The sequence below is a fragment of the Exophiala aquamarina genome (genome assembly GCF_000709125.1).
Source record: "Exophiala aquamarina CBS 119918 chromosome Unknown aczIA-supercont1.26, whole genome shotgun sequence".
NCBI classification, from domain to species: Eukaryota; Fungi; Ascomycota; class Eurotiomycetes; order Chaetothyriales; family Herpotrichiellaceae; genus Exophiala; species Exophiala aquamarina.
In genome coordinates this window covers 37,294-55,004 of record NW_013550562.1, presented here as the reverse complement: position 1 = coordinate 55,004, position 17,711 = coordinate 37,294, and the positions used below count along the sequence as shown (strand labels likewise).

At 47.0% G+C, this 17,711-nt stretch overlaps 7 protein-coding genes across 7 annotated transcripts; 5 read left to right on the top strand and 2 right to left on the bottom strand.

Moving 5' to 3' along the window:
* Positions 1 to 157: 157 nt before the first annotated feature.
* A1O9_12709 (uncharacterized protein) lies at positions 158 to 2,224 on the top strand (the record flags this gene model as incomplete). The annotated part of the gene is made up of 6 exons (XM_013398342.1): positions 158 to 551; positions 604 to 998; positions 1,060 to 1,115; positions 1,182 to 1,387; positions 1,446 to 1,965; positions 2,023 to 2,224. 6 exons carry the CDS (start codon positions 158 to 160, stop codon positions 2,222 to 2,224), a joined length of 1,773 nt encoding a protein of 590 aa, XP_013253796.1.
* Positions 2,225 to 2,651: 427 nt separating this feature from the next.
* A1O9_12708 (uncharacterized protein) lies at positions 2,652 to 3,929 on the bottom strand (the record flags this gene model as incomplete). Its single annotated transcript, XM_013398341.1, has 1 exon — positions 2,652 to 3,929. The coding sequence occupies one exon, from the start codon at positions 3,927 to 3,929 to the stop codon at positions 2,652 to 2,654; it is 1,278 nt and encodes a 425-aa protein (XP_013253795.1).
* Positions 3,930 to 4,363: 434 nt separating this feature from the next.
* A1O9_12707 (acetyl-CoA acyltransferase) lies at positions 4,364 to 5,854 on the top strand (the record flags this gene model as incomplete). The annotated part of the gene is made up of 5 exons (XM_013398340.1): positions 4,364 to 4,474; positions 4,528 to 5,469; positions 5,525 to 5,589; positions 5,640 to 5,751; positions 5,816 to 5,854. 5 exons carry the CDS (start codon positions 4,364 to 4,366, stop codon positions 5,852 to 5,854), a joined length of 1,269 nt encoding a protein of 422 aa, XP_013253794.1.
* Positions 5,855 to 6,945: 1,091 nt separating this feature from the next.
* Positions 6,946 to 9,009, top strand: A1O9_12706 (uncharacterized protein; the record flags this gene model as incomplete). The annotated part of the gene is made up of 6 exons (XM_013398339.1): positions 6,946 to 7,240; positions 7,294 to 7,579; positions 7,633 to 7,961; positions 8,023 to 8,254; positions 8,321 to 8,389; positions 8,454 to 9,009. 6 exons carry the CDS (start codon positions 6,946 to 6,948, stop codon positions 9,007 to 9,009), a joined length of 1,767 nt encoding a protein of 588 aa, XP_013253793.1.
* An 808-nt stretch (positions 9,010 to 9,817) lies between these two features.
* A1O9_12705 (uncharacterized protein) lies at positions 9,818 to 10,228 on the top strand (the record flags this gene model as incomplete). The annotated part of the gene is made up of 1 exon (XM_013398338.1): positions 9,818 to 10,228. One exon carries the CDS (start codon positions 9,818 to 9,820, stop codon positions 10,226 to 10,228), a length of 411 nt encoding a protein of 136 aa, XP_013253792.1.
* A 67-nt stretch (positions 10,229 to 10,295) lies between these two features.
* Positions 10,296 to 10,521, top strand: A1O9_12704 (oxidoreductase; the record flags this gene model as incomplete). The annotated part of the gene is made up of 1 exon (XM_013398337.1): positions 10,296 to 10,521. A coding segment is annotated over one exon (225 nt), but the record flags the coding sequence as incomplete, so codon positions are not given.
* Positions 10,522 to 13,266: 2,745 nt separating this feature from the next.
* Positions 13,267 to 14,239, bottom strand: A1O9_12703 (uncharacterized protein; the record flags this gene model as incomplete). The annotated part of the gene is made up of 4 exons (XM_013398336.1): positions 13,267 to 13,536; positions 13,591 to 13,880; positions 13,937 to 14,137; positions 14,197 to 14,239. The coding sequence occupies 4 exons, from the start codon at positions 14,237 to 14,239 to the stop codon at positions 13,267 to 13,269; spliced, it is 804 nt and encodes a 267-aa protein (XP_013253790.1).
* Between the last annotated feature and the right edge of the window lie 3,472 nt (positions 14,240 to 17,711).

Below are 17,711 nucleotides of genomic sequence, written 5' to 3'. Positions count from 1 at the left end.
GAGATCTTCTCGACCTTGTCAGCCCTTTTTCTTTGAACTACTAGTTGACAGCCTTATAGCCTTTGTTAAAGATAAGGTGAAGATAAGTCGCACACAAGAGACAATAATATGCGATAATTAGATCAACCAAGAGGGAAAATCCATTCGTTGCAGCGCAATGGCTTTCACAGACGACAACGAGCCACTATTAGGACGCCCACAGATGGCACCGCAGCAAGTGAAGATGTTCAACGCTGGCATCATGGATGGCGCTGGCTATGGAGCAATGTGGGGATTTGCGCCCAAGGAGACAGATGAGGCGGAGGAGGTCCGTCAGCTTGCTTCGTCAGTACCGCAATCCAGACGAAAGCGAGTAATCATCGTCGGAGCCGGCGTTTCAGGAATTCAACAGGCAAGCGTCTTGTTGAAGGAGGGTATCCTCAAGCACGAGGGTATGCAACTGTTTGACGCCCTCGACGACTTCGGTGGAGTATGGGCCAAAAACACCTATCCTGGCTGTGCCTGTGACGTCCCAGCCCTGAGCTATACTACAAGTTACCACATCTGCAAAAGTCCGACTCTCCTCCGTCTTGCTTTGAACGTTTGGCTAATGTTGATGGGCAGCCTTTACACACTTCTATGCCACCCAGAGTCAAATCCAGGACTATTACACAGAATTCGCCCACTTGTACAAACTGAAAGAGTGTACTACCTTTTCAGCTTTCGTCAAATCCTGTACTTGGGACGATGAGTTGTTCGTTTGGCACGTGCTAATACAGCATAAGTCTGGTCGCCTCGAGCATTGGGTTGCCGACGTGGTTTGTCAATGTGTTGGATCCCTTGATCGCCCAAAATGGGGCAACACGCCTAGCCGAGAGAATTTCAAAGGTCTTTCCTGGCACACTGCACATTGGCGACACGATGTCGATCTCACTGCGCTCAAAGTCGGCATTGTGGGATGCGGCCCAAGTGCAGCACAGATTATCCCAGAGATCATCGACAAGGTCAAGCATCTGACGGTTCGTTTGCCTCATAAACAATTTTGTCGTCCCGAATATTGATTGATATTAACGTGGCTAGGTCTATATGCGAACGCCTCCAGTATGTGTACCAAGGAATAATTTTAAGTATTCATGGTACGTAGTATTTGCGCAAATGCCAACGGTAAACTTCCACAAAGGTACCTAATTTTGGTCATACAGGCTTTTCCGATTCTGTCTCAAGTATGTTCCGTGGTTCGCCTGGATTGTGAGGCAGAGAATGAACCTGAGGATGATGATGTACGGAAAGGAGACAGCCAGGAATAATTCACCCCAGAACGATGCCATGAACAGGATGGCAGTTTCGTTCATGGAATCTCAAGTCGAAGACCCGAAACTGCGCCAAATATTGCGACCCACTGCCAAATGTAGGTGCCTCTCGACTCCGGGATACCGTGTTCTGGTTAACATATTGTCTTCCACCAGATTACTGCAAGCGGCCTCTTCGGCTTGACAACTTCTACAGCTCGCTTGCAAAGCCAAACTGTACAGTCACTCGGGAGAAACTTGTACGATACACGGAAAGTGGAGTAGTGTCTGCTGATCAAAATGACAGCACTGAGACGGAGAGGAAGTTTGACGTGATCATCTTGGGAACAGGGTTCAACGTTGCTCAGTTTCTAGAGCACGAAAAGATTAAAGGAACTGGAGGCATTGACCTACAGGAGAAATGGAAAGAGCATCCGGAGGCCTTGTACGGAGTTGCCACGTCCAAATTCCCCAACATGTTCATGTGCTTTGGGCCCAACTCGGCGACTGTTTGGTCGTCACAGCAAGACAATTGGGAACTGCAAGCACGATTCGCAGCAAACGCCATCCGGGAAATCATCCAGCGCGAAAAACGAGGAATGAAGCTCGCAATGTATCCTGATCGCGACCGTGAGCGAGCTTACAACGACGAGGTCCAACGCCAACAGGCGGGAATTGTGTGGGCCCAAAGCGACTGGTGAGTCTTCGAGATTCTTCCGTGCCAAAATTGGGCCATACTAATCAGCGATCACAGTGTGACGTACTACAAGAACGATGCTGGGTGGATCACGTACACAATGCCCTGGTCGTTCCCCAAGTTCTGGTGGATGCTCAGGAAGATCAGGTGGAATGAATGGGTCACTGTCGAAAAGAGTCTGAATGGCCTTCGACATGGAAACGTAACAGCCCTAGCCAACGGCCACGAAAACTTCGGAAATGGGCGGGTGTCGGTTTGACGTGTTCAATGTTCCTGTTGATGCTGTAATCGCCGGACCTAGAATACGGATTGTCGCAATACATGCATAGCCACCCGCTTCATGATTTCACAGTAGAGGCATGTTGATATACACCAGCATGAATTGTTCCACTCGAGGTCGTTTCGAGTACGGGAATCCTTGCAAAGTACTGCTATTGCTTGTTAGTCCAGTACAAAAGCATGAGGTCCAAGCATTAGATGCGCACTTAGGAATGAATCAAAACGCCGGCGTGACTAGGAGACAAGCGTGAAAACTTTGTGCTATTCATATCACATGTGGACTTAGGTGCACAGACTAGTTGTTAACAATGCTTCCCTCTTTCTTCCTCTTTGTTCAACATATAACAATATTATAGTGGCACCTCTCTATCCCGTAGGCAAGCTTGTCTAAGCGTATCTAGCGTTTATCAGATCTTTGATGTGCGAGGTTGCCTCCCTGGAAGACCACCTATGCTCTTCTTCCATTCTTCACTAATAGTCTGCTTTTCCAAAGTCGGCTTTTGAATCCAATTTTCATCGTGTTCCGCTTCCTCTAATCTCCAAACTTCCATAGCACCTCCAATCCATTTGGATGCCTCGTCAGCTGTTTTATCAACAGCTTCCATGGCGGCAAGATGACCTATCCCATCGAACACCGTGCACTTTACTTTTCCGACAGCGGCCCCGCCAGAGCCGCCAACCCCAACGCCAGTCCTGTCGAGTTTGTCCCTTACATTTCCTGGTGCTCCGAGATCAGACTCCCCCCCGAAGATGAACAAAGCACCGGGCCGCAATTCTGGAAGTCGAATATGTACCTGGCCAGCTTCCCCGCGGTAAAATGGGAATATCACAGGTGAGGTGGGATCCAAGTCTGCATGAGTTGTTCTGTTGATGGGCTTGCCATTGTGTCCGTAGCCTTCGTAGTTGGGTCGAAAGTATGTAAAAACCTCTTGGGCCACAGGGGTCCTCAGCGTGACTTGCGGCGCGACTCCTGATTTGGGCGTAGCCGGGTGAAACAGCGTGGGCATGTCTCGAAGACCGTGGGAAATGAAGCGGTCCAACACCCAGGGATGCCATTTCTGGTAAAACTTGCTAGCTCTGAATAATTTTCCAGCCTGTTCCCTCGAAGGCCATACATCTCGGCGAAAAGTCGATAGTCTCGCGGGACTAAGTTCAGACTGTGGTGGGATGCGCGGAAAGGCGTAGATGATCGGTTCGATCAAGATGAGCGTAGTGAACAGTCGAGGATGCATGTAAGCCAGGTTTGTGATGCTGTTCCCCCCTCCAGAATGGCCCAATCCCACGAGAGGACGCGGCATTTGGTCTCGAAAGTGGTTGACTAGGTAGAGCAAATCGCGGGAAAGGTCGAACCAGGACGGATCATTTCCCAATAGCCTTTCATTGAGCACGCTGCTTTGCCCTTGGTGTGCTGTATCTGCGATCCAGATACCCCTGATCCTAAAGCCCTGTTGCTTCGCCCGAGCCAAGATACTCTCCCATAGTGGCTCGTACAGTTCTTTCACAAAGCCTGTCGCATGGGCACCAAGAATTGTCACATCCCCTGCCTGCGGATTCAGATTGTCTTTGGGGATGTATTGATTCACGGCAAGCTTCAAAACACCATCCTGCGACCCGCTCAACCCCCGTGGGTATTCTCGAATATGCTGACCCGGCACGGTGTGTTCGACAACGTGGAATGCAGACATGGTTGCAGACAGCGTTGACACCTAGAGAACACCAACGGTCTCCCTCACCGGCGGAAGTCTCGACTATAAGCGAATAGCGTGTTACCGCGGTGAATCCACCAAATCCTTTGTGAGATTGGAGTATGTTACCGACCCGTGGCTCCGGGGCTATCGATGTCCACCGGCATCATCTGCAATTCTTCATGAATGCAGGGCATTCGCCCCGACAACCAAAATCTGGCTTTACTTTACGTTATCCACCGTTGACGTGGAACTCCGATGACGAGGGATTGTCGGTCTATGCCCGAAAATTGTGTGCGGACCTCGGAATGAACGCGACTCGAAACCCAATAAGACGCAAAATTGGCTTTATCGAAATATCAAAAACAACATCTTGCGACACAATTCACAATACCTCGAGGCAGATTATCAGTAATTCTTGTCCAATATCAATCATGAGTGCCCAGAGTCGTCTAGTAGCCGTCGCAGGCCACATTGCTCCCAACACTGGGACAACCACACCGGATCGCCTCGAACATGTCCTTGCCAAAAACCCCGATGATATTGTTGGTTTCTCACGTTTCTCTCACATTGTACGCCCACTAATGTACTTGCGAAGGTAATAACATGTGCGTTGCGGACGCCAGTGACCAAGGCACCCACTGGAAAATTCAAGGACACTCCATTTGAAGTCCTCATGGCGCACATTCTCACAGCCATCAGAGAGAAGTCCGGAATCGATCCTAACTTGGTCGAAGACATTTGTTTGGGAAACGTCCTCTCGACAAGACCTGGTTATGGCGCACGAGCCGCGCTTATGGCTGCCGGCTTCCCAGTCACCACGGGAGTCAGCGTGGCCAGTCGTTTCTGTTCTTCCGGCCTTCTCTCAATCCAGACTATCGCGAGCGCTATCGCTATTGGGGCGATCGACGTTGGCATTACTCTTGGTATTGAAAGCATGAGTACCAGCCCTACCGGCACCGCCCCGGTCGTGAGTGATGTGGTGCTCGAGAAGCAAGTTTCGCGGGACAATCTCGAGCCAATGGGTTGGACATCGGAGAATGTTTCACGAGATTTCCATGTCAGTCGGGAAGATCAGGATCGCTTCGCCGTGTACTCGCAAACCCAGGCCGAGAAAGCGGATAAAGAGGGATGGTTTAAGGACGAGATCATCCCAGTCACGACAAAATGGGTCGACCCCAAGACGAAGGAAACCAAGACAATCATCGTCGATAAGGATGAATTGATCAGATACGGCACCACATACGACGCCTTAGCTAAGATCAAACCTGCATTCCCTCACTGGGGTCTTACAACTACTGGTGGCAATGCATCGAAAATTGCTGACGCAGGATCTGGTCTCCTGATGATGAAGCGAAGTACCGCCCAAAGGTTGGGTCAGAAGATTATCGGGAAATATGTTAAGAGCACCGTTGTTGGTATGGAGCCGCGGATCATGGGAATCTCTCCCATTTATGCCATCCCCAAGGTCCTTGAGAAGGCGGGCTTAACCAAAGATGACGTGAACCTTTTTGAAATCAACGAAGCCTTCGCATCTATGGTACACTTGTATGAAGAATGCCATCGCTAGTCAAGTCACTGACGGCTTAAAATAGTACGTCTACACCGTGAAGCACCTAGGTTTGGATCCCTACAAGGTCAACGTGAGGGGTGGTGCGATGTGAGTAGTACTCTTGGTGTTTGACGCATTCTTTGACTGACGATTCGCAGAGCAATTGGACATCCCCTTGCATGCACCGGAGTTCGTCAGGTCGTCACCGCTCTGTCAGAACTTAGACGCCGAGATGAGAAAATTGCAGTGACCTCAATGTGTGTTGGAACTGTAAGTAATCCTATATCCTTTCTCTCAATACGCCATCGTGATTTCAGTCTAACAACATGTGTAGGGTATGGGTATGGCGGGTATCTTCGTGAACGAAGCCTAGGTGGGGAATGGAACTGAGCAGCTGCTGTGAAGGTGGAGAGCTATAAATGTAGTACAGAATGACAGCTTAAAAATACCAGGGTAACGCGGTAAAGGAGTATATCCCAGGTCAACACATATACATCTTCCCAGCTATTCTGGACTTTATTGGGACACATGTCTCCTCAACACAATACTGCTGCTATTTCCAACAACAGAGGACGTGTGTAATACTATCCCAATACAATTTAAAACTAAACTTCGTCGTCAACATTCAACAATGTCATTTGGTGAAATAAATCCCTTTCACTCTTTCCCTTCCAGCGTTGATCAAGGCTTGGTCTCACAGACTCCTGCGACGCACAGTTCCCCGGTTCCCCGAACTCCGTACCCTCTTATCCAGAGACAAGGGTATGTACTGGCCCGAAAGTTACAAGGTCGTTCGTGTGTAGTTCGGACCCAAGATCTTGAACGAGACTACTGATTCTGATAATCGGAATCGAGCACCAGCAGATCCCGAATAGACTGATTACAATGCACTGGTTCTCGCGCTGCGACGGATCTTGGAACGATTTGATAGATATTCGTGGAAATTGGTGCATGGCCCCCGACGACCCGTCGCCAGTCCGATTGCTGTTCGAGGGTCCCTCGGATTGCTTGATACCCCATGGGTCTCCTTACCCCACACAGCCGAGGCGAACTTCTTGTTGTCCGTCCCCATAACGTGCCATGCAGTGCGAAACCGTGACTACTGTGCCGATCTCTTTTCTGCGTCTGATACCTAGATGCAACAGCTAGTCAATTGTGTTTACAGCCATGGGGCTGCCAAAGCATCCACAGCTGCTCATGGGTTGACTGTGAGGTCCTGTACGAGTCGTACGCATCGAGCACCATGGTCAGCCCTAAGCGCATCGAGATCTAGAACATAAACTGAATTTTGCGGCCAAGATCTCACACACTTCTCCGAGACCGAGTCACTCGCCTCCCGTGCCAAATATTTAAGACGCTCTATACCTGGGGACCCTGTTCATATCACTCGATATCGACCCTAATTCCTCCTTTTTATTACTCCTACTTGACAGCCCTCTATTTGTTGTGTCATCATAACGAAAAATGACTACCAAATCTCCGGCGGCCAGTGGCCAGGTCGAAGCCATTGAGTACGTCGCTGGCGAGGACACAAAAGACAGCTATGCCATTAAACACCACCTCGAATTCGATGCTCCTTTGGTCCATGTTCAAACCCTCAACGAGGCCGAACATGTCCGCCTCGGCTGGCGCACTTGGGCTGCCGTCTTCTTCAGCAGCTTTGCTGTCATGACCCAGACCCACGTGGTGATCGCGGCCGGATCTGTGATTGCGTTCATCATGCGCGAACTGGGTACCATGAACGCTGCCTGGATCATCCGTAAGCCAATCTTTCCGGTCGGCATCATCAGGAAAATACTGACCAAAGCACAGAGGGTCCCCTTCTCATCCAGTCCGCCTTGGCTCCCACCATTGGGCGGCTCAGCGACGTTCTCGACCGAAGATATTTGGCTTCTCTTCCACCTCTCATCGCCTTCGCGGGAGCAGTCATCTCCGCAAGAGCCACATCAATGAACATGCTCATCGGTGGAGGCATCCTGATTGGTGTGACTTTGTCCACGGTTTCTATCGTACACGCCATTCCCAGCGAAGTGCTGCCTCTGAAGTACCGTGTTATCGCCAATGGTCTTGGTTATCTGGGAGGATCTGTGGCCGGAATGTCAGAAATTCCCCGTCCAGTCTTACTCGATAAATCACTAACCTCTGTCTCAGTGTTGGTGTCCTCGGCTCCGGAGCACTCACCAATGCCAGCCCGACCGGATGGCGCAACATTTTCTGGATGCAAGCAGCATTCCATCTCGTAACCTTCCTAGGCTTGATTGCGTTCTACCACCCTATTCGAAAGTCTGACTATCCGAAAAGCTCTTGGAAGCAGGTCATCTGGGCATGTGACCCCTGGGGTTCCTTATTCTTTGTCTTCGGCTGCACCCTCCTGTTGCTTGCAATGGACTGGGCCAGTGGTGCCTACGAATGGTCCGATGCCCAAGTCGCGGCTCCCCTAGCCCTCGGGTTTGTCTGTTTGATAGCGTTTGGTGTTTATGGTAAGACAGACCATGTCCTTCGTACTCTTTCCGTTCGCCTCCTACTAACTTCGATTCATAGAATGGATTGGTCGCTCGGATGGACTCATCTCACACGTATTTTTTCGCGGGTCCGCCAACTTCGCCATTTCAATGTTCTGCTTCACAGTCGAGGGCTGGCTCTTCTACAGCGCCGTGAACAGTGTCACCCCGCGAATCATTCTCAATCTAGGCTTCGAAAGGAACGCCTGGAACGTTGCGATCCGACAGCTTTCTCTAACAATTGCAGGCCTGGTTACACCATTCCCCTTGATGTAAGCCCGCCCTTCAGTCAACAAGATATGAGAAAAAAACACCTGAGTAACAAACAAGCCCCGCAGGTGGTACTCGACAAAGTACAAGGACATCAAATCCCCTCTGATCTTCACTTATGTGGTATTCCTTGCTGTGTGAGTCTCCAATGTCCCCGAACACAAAACGGGCATTTGCTAATTCTTCTTTTTTTTTTGCCAGAGCGATCTGTTATTCGCTCATCTCACCGAGTATGAGCCACGCGCAAATCGCGTTCCAGGTCTTGGCCGGCATTGGCGTCTCTGGGCCGCTTTGTCTCCTTGTTACGCTCATCCAGTTTACTGCTCCCCACGCATATTTGTCCACCGCCACTGGTCTCGCGTACTCTGCCAGAGCTATCGGCGGGGCCTTCGGTGCTGCAGTTCTCGACACAATTATCAACGACAAACTCAAGTCTTATCCTGAAAAGGTTGGCAACGCTGCAACTGAGGCCGGCCTTCCAACCTCTTCTGTAGCCACGCTATTGAAGGCTTTGGCTGCGGGAACTCCAGTGTCCAAAGTACCTGGCATGACTCCCTCGATACAGGACTCCGCCTTGCACGCCAGTCGTTGGGCTTACACAAGGGCATATAGGCCTGCATGGGCCAGCATTATTCCGTTCGTTGTTCTGGCGATCGTGGCCACCTTCTTTCTGAAGAGCGTCAGAGAACTGATGACCGAACGGATCGAAGCGACAGTGGAGCGTGTCCCAGTAAGAAATGAAGACGAGAAGGCGTAGTTAGCTTTCATACTGTCATTTTGTCTTGGATGCGCCCGCAATCGTGAACGGACAACACCTGGGATCCCTCTGCCTTCGCACGGTTCACGAGCGAATCTCACAAGGCGACTCAGGATGCAAGGAGAACCACCAAGTAGCAAGGTCGGGGGATTTATTTTGAGAGGGGAAGGCTTGCCATATTAGTTGGATACTGCATTCACTCGAGTTTTTGGCTTTAGATAGGTAATTTCTAAAGGAATTCAGTGGCACCAGCAGTGGCCTGTCTGCACTTGGACGCACTAATTCCACCGTCTCGCGAATCGGACAGACTTCCTTTCTTTCCGCGTATAGCCTCTGCTTTCCGCCGGACGACATTACCCCGCTCTGTGATGTCACAATTAATTACCTGTCGCGGGTTTCATCTTCAGTTTTTGAGCGTGCTTGTCAGTCATCGAATTTGGAGTCCTTGTCGGACTGAAACAAGAAACTGGAGAGCTGGTTCCCCGTGGTGGAGAGAATTGAAGGGTGATTGGTTTGCCCAATGAGATGGATTCCACCAGGATCCAAGGAAGCTTCGTACTATCGGGACACCACATGCAACTCCGATAGTTTGCTTGAGTCTGGGGCATTTCTGAGGGATGGTCGTGATCATATATCTGTGATTCTCTTTGCTTCTAAGACAGATAGATAGATTAGCGAATTTCTCGAAGGCAAAACGACTAAACGACACCTTCCCAACGCTGATATCACTGCATTGATCTATTGAAAACATATTCTGGATAAGTGGTGAAAATGAGCCGTCCAGCCATGTATGAGCTCCGAAACCTCGATGTATGTGTTGAAGGCAAATAAGCTCATCAGATTCTACAGAACCGTCACAGGAGCTGGCCGCGGCATCGGCCTCAGCATTATCAAGTGTTTGCTGAAAGACACGGGCCCGGACACAGTTATCTTCGCGGTTGATGTGCTAAGCGAGAACCTGGAGGAGTTGCAAAAGTCCCAACCTCGACTTGAGATCGTCCTTGGTGACGTATCTCAGCGGTCAACTAGCGAGAAGCTCCTAGAACGCATCCACGCCCGAGACTGTCGCTTGGAGACGCTGATTCTAAATGCCGGAGTGCTGAAACCTATTGGGCCCATTGTGGAGGTGGATGTGGACCAGTTTAAGCGTTTATTCGATATCAATTTCTTTGCGCTGATTTACACTGTGAGTCTCCTTGATTATCTGTGGAGGTTTTGAGATAAGAGGAAGGAGGAGAAAATAAGCAGTAGAGAAGAAGTTAACACTATCCTGCCAAAAATATTAGATCCAACTCACCTATGCCGACCTCCAGCGATGTAAGGGAAAGATTATCTTCACTTCATCCGGCGTGGCCAAGAGGAGCTCTCGCTCCTGGGTGCCCTATGCATGCTCAAAGACGGCGATGAACTGTTTAAGTTATAATCTAGCAACAGAACTGCCCGAGGTCCCGACTGTGTGTATATCCCCTGGCGTTGCCGACACCGCAATGCAAGCCGAGGTTCGAAACGAGCGTAAGTGGATTTTCGTTGTTTTACTTTGTTTCTCGACGCACCCTTTTACTAGGAGTATTTAACTGACCAAAATCTCACAAACAGACGAGGGGAAAATGGACAGCAATCAGTGGGAAAGTCTAGTCAGACTACATGACGGCGGCAAGCTTATTCATCCAGACAGAGTCGCGATGACCTATGTTAAGTTAGCGCGTGAAGGTATCCCGCCAGAAGTCGTTGGCACAATGGTTCCATGGGACGATGAGCGCATTTCGGCTGGAGCGGGAAAAATGCTTCGTTGTAGCACACAGGAAAAATCACCAACTACTGCTTAGCGATAGGGTTGGCGGCTGTGAAATGCTCAGCCGCAGCTTAACTGGATGCCTTCTGATAGCCATTCTATTGTCGCGGGGCTAGACCGCCTGACCATTTGATATTGTATACCTTGAACATTCGAGAAAATCAACTCCTAAACGCTGGATTTCATCCACTGTCCTACATCAAAACCGGAGTGATGCAGCCCCCTCCCCCGGTCCACAATATCTCCTCCTTTCTCCAGAGACGAACGCTCGAAGCTCATGAGGCTGAGGATCAGAGATATCATCTCGCACAGTCGCTAACCCGCCAGTCTTTACCAGTAAAATGTCGCAGCGTAACAAAATGGAGTCACTCCATCAACAGCTTCCAAATTTCGGTTCTATCAAACGGTTGAAGTCTCCTGAATGGTAATAACGACGCCAGAACCAGTGTCCCGACAGCAACCCGAGCTGAGAGCTGAGACTCACGACAATCTGCTTGTGCGATCCCCGAAGATCCAAATATCAGCTTTTTCATATACCCAGTGGGAGATCCAGGTCTCGTTTCTGTGGGTGGATGCCTTGTGTATCAATCAGTGCTCCGTCGAGGAAATTCTGCACAAGTGAGGCAGGTGCCCGAGATTTTCGCTCTGTACAAAGAGTCAGCGATTTGCCCGGATCATGTCCAGGAGTGGAACCTCAGTGTCTCAACTCGACCGAGCTGAGCGTATCTGTGGACGGCGATGAGGTTCGGGAGATCGCACGCAACGAGGCTCGAAAATAGTGGTGGATCTTGACTGGAAGGTCCTACATCAGAGATACTGAGCCAGATTGTTGATGATTGATTCAGGAAATAATCATGGCAATGGTCCTTGCTCTTCGTTCTTGACCTTCTTTCTTGACAGGCGCTGGCTCTTTCTCCAGGAATTGTGTGTGATTCGGGGGAGCCTGAATTTGGGTCTGAGTTCTGGCGCTTCGGAATGGTCAGCAGTCGGGAATACCAGGGTGATACGGCCTTGGAATGAGTCTGCGGGATCCATGCACCCTGCGACAAAGGATTCCAGAAGTTCTGGGCCTACAAAGGAAGCAATGCTAGACTGGCTTTACTAGGTGATTAGCGACTTGTCCGTAGAGATCGAAGTTCTCTCGAACTACGTGTCGACCACCAGTGACTAGGTGACGGATCAAAGGCACAAAGGTCGAATGTTCTGCATAGGAGACGGAACGCATCGCCATCCTCCGATCAATGGACTGGGTAGTAACACTGCATTGCAGATGCCTTTCATTTTGCATGGCAGCTTGCATATGCGGTCATAGGTTTGGCGGCTCCATCATTGCTCGAGACATTGACTCTGGAACGAAAGCCGGCCGGGGACGCTATCCTTCGAAGTGCTAGTACTGGGATGGAAGCACATCGTACCCTTTGGGATAATATTTGAGTGGAGCTAGAACGTCGACAGCAAGTCCTGACACTGTTGCAATCGGCCAATGCCGAGGGTGAAGAAGCCAGGAAGAAGCTTCAGGACGGCCTGGAAATAAGTGAGGGCGACGTTTAGGCGCTAGGGATTCAGATGAACGAAGTCTACTTGGACTCTTTCGGCCGCCGTCGTTGTCGAACCAGCGAATGAAAACCCCGGCTTTAGCCAGTATAATTCTCTTCCACAGGTTATGGTCAGCAGGTATCCTGGCTACCATCATCTTCACGTCTAGTTGACTGCTAATGGACATTCATCGAGACTGTCAACACTTGATCTTTGCGGTCACGGTAGATTCACCCTCCTTAACGGGAATTGGCCGGTGGAGCATCCATCGAGCCGGCCAAGGTTGTTTTTGCCACCGTCAGCCTGAAAGTGGCGGCTTACTTCATCGAATTCAGACAGGATTACATCGATTGTTACCGGGAACAGGGTCGAGTGAGAGGGATCAAGGATTCTAGCATAGTGCTCGTCAGGCTTGATCATTTTGTCGGATGGCAGCGCCAAGAGTCGTTCCAGATGTCTTTGAAAAGCTAACATCAGTGCTTTCTAGGATCTTATTAGGAAAAGCATTGATCATGGCGGGGGACGCTGGATTAAATATTACAAAGGCAGGAATTAGCAGTCAAGGTTGTCTGATGCGATGAACAAATCAATCACAATACGGTGCCGAGCGATAATTTATTTCCGATTATTTCTAGACTAACTGGATTCGCTTGGGCACAGCGTTCTCTATATCTGATGCAGATGCCTACCAAGAGGCTCATACTACTAGGAGAATGCAGCACATGCTAAGAAACCCCGCTGATTCACGGTTCTAGCAATCGTTTGTTTCCAGGGCTGCCTCTCCGGCTATGGAAATTCATCTTCAATCTTGCTTCTGGTTCCTTTGTAGGTCCAGTAGTAACTCAAGATGCCTACAGAGCTGCCTTGGAAATCCGGACTTACAACTGAGTACGTACACCCTGAAGGTCCAGAAAAGCCGCTGGTGTGGCTTAGGCGGCGAGCGTCCGTTGAAAAAAGTCGACCGCTGCCTTCAAGGCTCGCTCAAACTGGTCTCGATTCGCTGGATCCTCTGCTTCTGGTCTAGCAGCAAAGCCATGAGGCATGTTGGGGTATATCTCCTGGATGGCTTGAATTTGCTCCTGCTGTATCCAAGACTTAAGATCCTCCGGAAGCGAAGCCGGGACCATCACATCATTCCCAGCTAACCCTACGTATATAGGAACCCGAATGCCTTTCAGGTCTTCGTGTATCACGAAGCTCTGTCCAAGTTAGCCGCTGGGAGATGAAACTGTCGCTACAATGTCACGACTTACCGGATGAAAGGCCGCTGCTGCTTTAAAAACTTCCTTTGCCATTGTGAAGACATACTTGCCACCAAAGCAGTAACCGATTCCGAGGAATGTGGTGTTCGGGGCAATCTGGTAAACTGCGACTACAAAGCCTCGTAGAAGTTCTTCGATTCGTTCATGGGGGTGCCTCGTCAACCACACTTCGATATTGGTATTGCGAATCGTGTTCTTCGCATCCTCTGGCCAGTTATGGTCACCAATGGCCACGCCTGGCTGTCGTCTATATTTTAGGAGTTCCACCGGAAGACCCTCGCCTATGATATCTGTTAGGATAAAGAAGTTGCCACTCCGCCAGGGAAGGAACTCGAACCTTTGAAATAATCGGGCACCATAGCTTGAATCCCAAGTTTCTCTGCGAAGAGGTCTGCGAGAACGAAATTGTGCTTGGCATGTCCAAATCCATCGGGAAGGATGACAAGGACATGCTGAGGATGAATTGGCTGGCTGGACGCAGAGACATATACATCAATTTCTCCAAGACGAGCAACGCGACCTTTAGGCTGGTAACTATCTATGGTTGGCTATACTCAGCTTCACGCTGTCAAAGTGGCCGCCTTCGGAATGTTATACGAACTTGGTGCTGGACTCCCAGATATACAGCATCCGGTAACATTATGCATAATGAAAAGCAGGGAGTCGGTTCTAGTTGAGTTTATTTTCAAAGAGACGCTGATGCTGGAAGCCCGCAATCTATATTTGTTCTTTTGGTTTCTTTCGGATTTATTTACCAAGACGATTGCTCCGATTAATATCAGCAACAAAAAAAGCGGCTACGCAGGCATTTTGTTCTTAGCGGAGGAGTTCTTTAGCTCAAACAGCAAAACCTACATCCAACCAAAAAACCGGGATCAGATTGCGATGACAAATGTGTTCGGAGCTTCATATTGCAATATAGGCTGGCAACTGTGGTTTAGTTTTACATCAAAAGGATGCTTGTCAGGGAAGGCAGTGGTTTTGGCGGTGGATCGGAGTACGGTGTGGTTTGTGAAAAGCCGAACGACTTGCAAGGCCAGGTCCGTTGTGGAGCGACCACGACCCAAAACAGTCCATGGCGGCGCACGAGTACACTGGAAATTAACCGACTGAAGACATGAGATATTGTGTTTATTGTTTGTTTGTTTATTTATTACCCTGACCTCTCCCGAGGGATATGTAGGGAGCCGATAACTAAAGCTATCCTTGAAAATCTATCGTACACTTGTTCTATTTCATGAGCGAAGTTTATACCTCGTTGGGGCCTATATTATGTTCCTTATCTTCGGTCTAGCCGTCGAGACCCTACTAGTACTCTAGAGCGAAATCTTTATGTGTCCGTAAAATCTAGTACCGCGTTCACTACCTATCTATTAATTAACCTACCTATTACCTTAAATTACTCGTTCCGAGATATCCCTCCGAGCATAAGTACGATGCTATCTATTATATTACCTACCTTCCTCTATAACTACTATCTTAGAGTCCTTAACTTTAGGTAGTTTACTAGTATATATACTATCGTCTTAACTACTTCGTATTAATACCGGTCTTCTTTAATTAATTTTTAAAGTTTTACGAATATTATATTAGGGCTCGAGGCGCTTAGTTATAAGAGAAGTGAGAAGGGGCCTTAGTATAGAAGAATAAGTAAGTAAGGAAGAAAGAGACGATCGAATAGATAAGTAACGAAAAGAAAGTAACCTAACGTACGCGAGCGGGCGTTAAGTATTAGATAGTAGTTATAAGAGTATAGTTTATAGAATTAAGAGCGTTTTTCCTTCTACGAGTTCGGCTATGTAACTATATAGCCTAAGTTTTAGTAGTAGTAACCTTTACGAATAAAGCTATTATAGCTTTATATACGTCTATTACGAGAAGTCTTAAAAGTATAGTCCTTTAGCGGACTTAAAACTATAGAAATCGATAGCGTTACTATTCCTTCGTTAATATAGATAAGTAAAGAGTATCGTTTTAGTTATAGCTACTATAGTATTCGTTTTAGCGTCGATTAGTTCTTATTCTACGATCCTAGAAGAAAGAGAACTCCTAGTAACGTAGTCCTACTTCCTTATCTAACCTATAGAATAGGCGAAAATATATATCGATTTAATCTTAATATAATATTATAATCCGAGCTATAAGTAGTTCTAACTAAGGTAGGGTTCCTTAATAGAGTAGATATTAAAGTATTAACTAAGATAATAAAGGGAATACTTATTCGTCGGACTATATCCTAAAATATAGGTATAGGATTACTAACGAAGTTAACTACGAACTTATCTATCTAGGGTAATAAGCGTATATATATAATACTAGTAGCTCTCCTAGATCTTATAGCTCTCCCTAAATTCCCCGAGATCCTATAAGATCTAAGGGATCTAGGAGATCTAGCCTAGCCTAGTTACCTAACTTAGCCTCGTTCTCTATCGACTAACCTCCTTCCTTAGGTAGGTACCTTAATTCCCTTAGCGACTCCCTAAGTAACCTAGTTCGTAATACTATTCTCCCCTCCTTCTAGTCGTTATCCTTAACGTACTTAAGGTAAGTTCCTTCTATACTTTCGTTTCTTCTCTCCCTATAGCTAACTATATCGCCTATAGATATTATTAAGCGTTCCGAGTTCTTTACTATCCGCCGTTAGCGCACCGCGCTTAAAATTAAAACCCTCGAAAGAAAATACGAAAGTATAGGTCGCTATACTCCTTACTAGAATATAAATATCGTCTATTTTATATTAGATAGTTATACGCGATATAATAACTATATACGTAGTAACCGAAAGGATTATAATAGGGTATTCTCCGATACTAAGTTCGAGGCTCTATTAGCTAAGCGTAGCCGTTTAGCCGAGGTCGCTCGCTAGAAAGGCGAAGAAATTCGTTAAAAGAGCGAAGAGATATAGCGCCTACTTTCTTCTATCGCTTAAGCTAACACCGAGCGTAAGCGTTTCGAGAAGAAAGTCGAGTAGCTACTCGAGAAATAAAAGAAAATAGTTATTTAGGAGGCTTATATCCTAAACGCGCTAGATTATATCGATTTCTCGCCCTAGGCTTCCTCTATCGTCTTAGTTAGTATAGATAACGCCTAGCTTAAAGATATCTTTAATCTATCGCCGAGTTTTCTAGCCTACTTCTTAGGTTCTATTCCTTTAGATTATTTAATAGTCCGATAATATCGAGCTATAAGTCTCGGATTAAGGTTTATCTCTAGTTCCTACGTATTTTCCTCCTCTAGGTATCCTAACTATTTAACTAGGTATTTTATTTCGCGGCCCTCTCGCCTACGTTAGAGTATAGTTTCTATATTATAATAGAGTTCTTAGGTTTCTTTATCGATATATATCGGTCTTAGTCTAGCTCTACCTAGTACCTTTTCTAATAGCGATTTATAGAATACTAGATATATATTTAATCCTCCTAGTAGTTATAGCTTATAAGAGACTAGTCCTAGTATCTTCTTAATTCGATATAGGCTAATTTTCGTATAATCTAGTTTCTTACTTAGTCTTTACGTTTTTATATTTTTTATATTAATATAAACTATCTCTCCCTCCTAGAAGTTTAGTTCCTTAGATCTTTTTTTATTTATCGTTTTCGTAGTTACTTTTAATATTTTATCTAATTTTATCTTTAGTAGAAAGTATAATTTATATAGATCTTCGACTTTTATCCTTACCCTTTTCGCTATAGATCTATCGCCTAATAGTTCTTTCTTAAAGTCTAGGTACCTCCTATAATTCGTAAAGAACGGCGATATCTTCGTTACCGATATATTATTATTAAAAGCGAATTAAGCTATTAGTAATAGTTCGACCTAATTTCTTTACTAGTAATTTATATAGTATCGAAGGTATTATTCTATCGTCTAATTCGTTCTTTCCGTTTATCTATTCGTTTATAGATAATATAATATAGATATTTTATATTTTATTCCTAATAGATCGATTAACGATTACTAAAACTATAAATTAAATAGTTTATCTCTATCTATAATAATAACCTCTAGTATTCTATATTACGCGAATACTATTCTCGTAACTACGTATACTAGTTCCTCTACTATCGATACCTCTTTATATAGTAGTAGGTAAATATACTTTATTAGTATAT